General features: G+C 38.1%; 1 protein-coding gene across 1 annotated transcript; it reads left to right on the top strand.

Annotated features, from left to right (window-relative positions):
* Nucleotides 1-681: 681 nt before the first annotated feature.
* Nucleotides 682-3,677, top strand: LOC102081464 (eotaxin-like). Its single transcript, XM_005465649.4, has 4 exons — nt 682-1,095; nt 2,979-3,108; nt 3,179-3,237; nt 3,331-3,677. Exons 1-4 carry the CDS (start codon nt 1,029-1,031, stop codon nt 3,354-3,356), a joined length of 282 nt encoding a protein of 93 aa, XP_005465706.1. The 5' UTR covers nt 682-1,028; the 3' UTR covers nt 3,357-3,677.
* Nucleotides 3,678-4,571: the final 894 nt, after the last annotated feature.

Below are 4,571 nucleotides of genomic sequence, written 5' to 3'. Positions count from 1 at the left end.
TTTCTGCAATAAACACTTCTGAAGCTATGTCCTTCGAACCAATGAGACCAGAGGAGACAGTTTTTAGCTATAATGCACAGCATCATATCTATTGAAACTAAACACAGCAGATGAGAAAAAATAGAGCACAGCAACCACAGGAACAATATTTGTGAGTCAAATGTGAGGCCATCTGTTGGACAGTTTATGCTTGCCCTTTTGGGTCATGCAACAGGGAAATGAACCCAAGTACCCCAAACAGTCATGCCCTCATATTTAAGCCTAAATGAAAGAAATGGAATAGCTAATGCAGCTATGAGGGGGGAAATTAGCAACGCATACACAAACCATTTTACATGTGATGTATTTAGTCTGTGTTAGAAACTGTTGTTCTTTGCATGTGTGTGTTGGAAGATAAAGACAGTCGACATGATCACATTTCTGTCACACATTTCCTCCAGAGCAGAGTGTGAAACTTATCTGATCATTTGCCAAAAGTCGACCTAAATAAAATACACAGTAAGAGTGAGTTCTTTTGAGTTTTCAGGGGTAGGACAGCTTGATGCAAACAAGAAACAATTCAATTGAAATTACAAGCAAAAATTTAAGTTGTGGGAATTTATAAGAAAAAGTAAGCAGCATAAAAGTCAGCCAGTCATGCAAATGTTAATAGATGTACATCTAGGCTGTTAAGGGGCATCATGAGTCACTGAAAAACAAAAGTCAGTGGGTGATTTAGATTCATTACTCATTACAATGCACAAACCGTTGTTATCAGTCATCAAGCTCTATCATAATCATCACCATATTTGAGTGTCTTTGAACTTCGTGTATGTCAGGCTGTTTCTCAGAAAGCTCTCAGTGAGATGTTGATAGGTTGAAATACTGAGATATGTGTGATATGCCACACCCTGCACTCAAATACACAGACTTAAAAAAACACCTCATCAGTTGTGCCTCCATGTGTTCCTGCACTTACCAATAAATAACCAAACACAAATCAACTCATAGATTTTGACTCTGATCAGTGAGCCAGACCACCGGTGGAAATGTCTGTGAAGATCCTCTCCATCACTCTCCTCCTGATCTCAATGTGTGTGTGCTGCCACTCTGAAGGTAACTGTACTTTTATAAAGAAAAATAAGGAAAAAAAGAGATAAAATAGATTATTTGATCACAGCAGTTACTATCTCCAACAATGGCTTGGTTTGTGAATAAGGTTCACTTCTGACATTTTGGTGTTTTATTGGGCAGGACCACTGTGTAAAGACCAAAAACCTTTACATCAGTCATATTCTGGTATCTGCTCAGTCTATAATTGTAACATTTTTATCCAGCATTTACTCGACTTCTACCCACCAAGCATCCCTGGAAGCTGTTTTCTGGGCTGAGTTTCGTTAGTCAGTCATGGAATTTTAAAAGGCGTCCTTTACGTCTACATTTAGAAGAAGTCTTGGAGATTTTTATTTTTTTAAGTACAACATTCACCTGATTTTTGTGTTCGATTGCTGGACTGATTGACAGCCACATCATATCCATTCACGCTATACTGCTTACCATTAACAATGTTTTTACCTTTTACGTTTATCTACATGCAAACTTTTGTTTTCTGTCACTTACGGGCTTATGTCTCACACTGCGTTGCATGCCAGGCATATGTTGTAAGACACTTAAACTATCATAACTGCCAACTTATTAGTGTAGCACAGTGGGTTCAGTGGGTTCTTTCAAACAAATTCACTCTGTAACTAAATCTCACTGCTTTAATTTAGTTTTTAGCAAAGTCATCATTTCAGTGGGTTTTTGGAGGGGTCCATACATTGTGACTCATTGCATAAGGCATGAAAGCAGGAAATGAGAGAGATGCAGAGAGAGTATAAGATGATATCTTGCAGCTACAGGACAATACTTTTCACCTTTCAGTTATCAGCACATCTGAACTTTGAAATCTTGATATATTAATCATTGCTAATAAATGGAGCTTAATGTTGGTCCTTATTCTCATCCTCTGGAAAAGAAATCAACATGCTTTGTTTGCAAATAATAACAAAAAAAGCAATTTAAGACAATCAGTTTGGATTAGTTTGGTACAGCAGATATCTTCTTCAGACCATGAAGACGATGTTTCCCAACTGTTCATATTTCTATTTGATTCAATTTGGTTAAGAAAATAAATAAATATAAGTAAAAATTCATCCTTGGAAAATTCCAGGAACCAGATGCCAGATGATATCTCCAACTGTTGGATCAAGTCTCGCCTCTGTTAAAATATATTTATGGAAACGTTCTGAGTGATCCTGATAACAGCACAAAGCAAACGGTGGCATACTGTCTATGATAAACATAAGAACATTGAGAATATGTTCTCTATCATACCAAATCTATGTCTCCACTCAGTTACATATTCCATATATACGGGGTATGACTCCCCTTTGGTCACGGCACGTGGATATTTCAAAGTAACCCACCTTTCTCTATCATATCGAGACTATCTGTCCAGCTTCAGGCTGCCTGGAGACAAGTTCTGATCAAACCATCACTGATTTCATGTCTATGCAGATATTGTATAGGTATGCTGTGGAGCATGGCCAGGCTAGCTGGAGTTTCTTTAAGAAATATCCACGTGCTGCACAAATGGGAGCATGTCATATGCTTTTTGAATCAGAGACATTTGAAGATAGAAACATTCTTTAAAATCTGTGGCAGAGCTCTGCAACAGCAAAACTTAATTCTGGGCCAAAGTTGGATTGGTTTTCATTCATTTTTTCTTTGAATCCCAACGACTATAAAAATCAAAGACAATTAACATAATGCCAGAACTGCCCAAAAAGTACTTGAGGGCCTCCAAGTGGTGAGAACATTGATTTGTTAAACTTACTTGTTGATTGATTTGGACAAAAAATGCCTGTTCACTGTAACATAATTTCAGGTCACATATTAAAAGTCATCTTCTGTTTAGTGACGTAAGACAAATCTGTTTTTAACCTTCTATCACTCAGGTACTCATGAACATCCTGGAAGGATACCACCATGCTGCCCTGCAGTCACCAAAGGCAATATGACTGCTGACGTGGTGGGACAAACATATCATAAGCTGGCTGCAAGATATCACTGTGTGAAGGCTATAATGTAAGTCGGCACATGTTGTCTTACATACAAACACATACAATCTCTATAATTTTCTGTCTTTTATTTCCAGTTTTGACACAAAAGATGGACAACTTTGTGCTGATCCAGACGCTCAGTGGGTCAAAGATCGTAAGTCATGTTAAAAAAAACACACACAGAAATAAATGCAAAGTATTTACAGAGAAAAACTGAAGCTCCTGCTTGTCTGTTTTTCCTCTCTAGTCACTGCCAAAATGAGGAAGGTGTGAAGCCTGTCTGCTGCATCAGTATTTCCAGTATTTCCATCACCATTAAAGGCTTATTCAAACCAGAGCGCTTTCTCAGCCTGACTGTCTTAAAACTTTCTCTTTTTTTTGCATTTGTAGATTAATTTTTACTCTAACCTGTGGAGTAACCCTGTATTTTGTTCACTCTGTTGACTTCATTGTTTTTTAATTGATCATTGGGGTTCAGGTTTTATTTGTCTTTTTTTTTTTTGCTTATTTGTGAATCTCTTTCTGTGCTTTATGTGTTTATGTGAAGCACAATGTGGCTGTAAAAGACAATATAAAAATAAACTTTTGAGTAAATATTTTCCTGTTGTTATTTCAATGCCCACCAGACCCTCACAAAATGTCACACACATCGCCGAATGTATTCCACCAGTGTTTTAGTTGAGGATGCTCACTGAGCAGACTGTCCAGGTTTTTATAAAGCTTTTACCCAAGTTCATGCAGCTCACGATGAACATAAGTGGGTCGAACCAGTGAAACTCCCTTTTCTGTCAGTCTAAAGACAGGATTAGCACAATCTGGAAAGGCTTAATGCATGCAAAATCACCAGTCCACACGTGCATATCACCTCAACACACACTCACAAGCAACGGCTCAAACCAGGCGTACATAAATAATCACGTCACATAGACGTACATCGCACCACCAAAGCCACGCAGCAACCTCCACCTTAGGTCTCAGCTTTTGAATAAAAAAGGTTGGGGGTGATATCATCTGCTTACTGCTGAGTGAAATAATCAAAACTGCATCACAAAAAATAAATGACATGCCAGCAAACCAAGGATGGAAGGCCTCTGAGAAAGTAAGAATCCACAGGTGATTTGTAGAAAAAGTTGTTGCATCGGCAACAATGTAACCCAGAGGTGTCAAAGTCATTTTAAATTTGGGCCACATTTTGTCCACTTTGATCTGAAGTGGGACGGGCCAGTGAAACTCTCCTTTCTGTCAGTGTAAAGTTGTTTAACTGCATATTTTATCCCTGAGATATCTCCATATAAGAAAAAGAAGCAGAATTTTAGAATTTCTGCAGACAGTAAGACATAACATGGAGTGAGGGACAGACAGAGAGATGCATTTCCTCAGCTAGCCACAAAAATTTGTTCCATAACTTTAATTTCCTCACCTTTGACCCTCCTGTTTATGCTTAACTCTAACAATCGTCCTAGAATGCAGTTTGCTGCTTTTCTACTA

Source organism: Oreochromis niloticus, linkage group LG9 (genome assembly GCF_001858045.2).
Source record: "Oreochromis niloticus isolate F11D_XX linkage group LG9, O_niloticus_UMD_NMBU, whole genome shotgun sequence".
NCBI classification, from domain to species: Eukaryota; Metazoa; Chordata; class Actinopteri; order Cichliformes; family Cichlidae; genus Oreochromis; species Oreochromis niloticus.
This window is presented reverse-complemented; position numbering and strand designations above follow the sequence as displayed.

Coding starts and splice junctions, on each gene's coding strand:
- LOC102081464 (XM_005465649.4), top strand. CDS start 1,029: ATGTCTGTGAAGATCCTCTCCATCACTCTCCTCCTGATCTCAATGTGT. Junction 1,096..2,978: donor TGTGTGCTGCCACTCTGAAG/GTAACTGTACTT, acceptor TCTATCACTCAG/GTACTCATGAACATCCTGGA. Junction 3,238..3,330: donor CGCTCAGTGGGTCAAAGATC/GTAAGTCATGTT, acceptor TTTCCTCTCTAG/TCACTGCCAAAATGAGGAAG.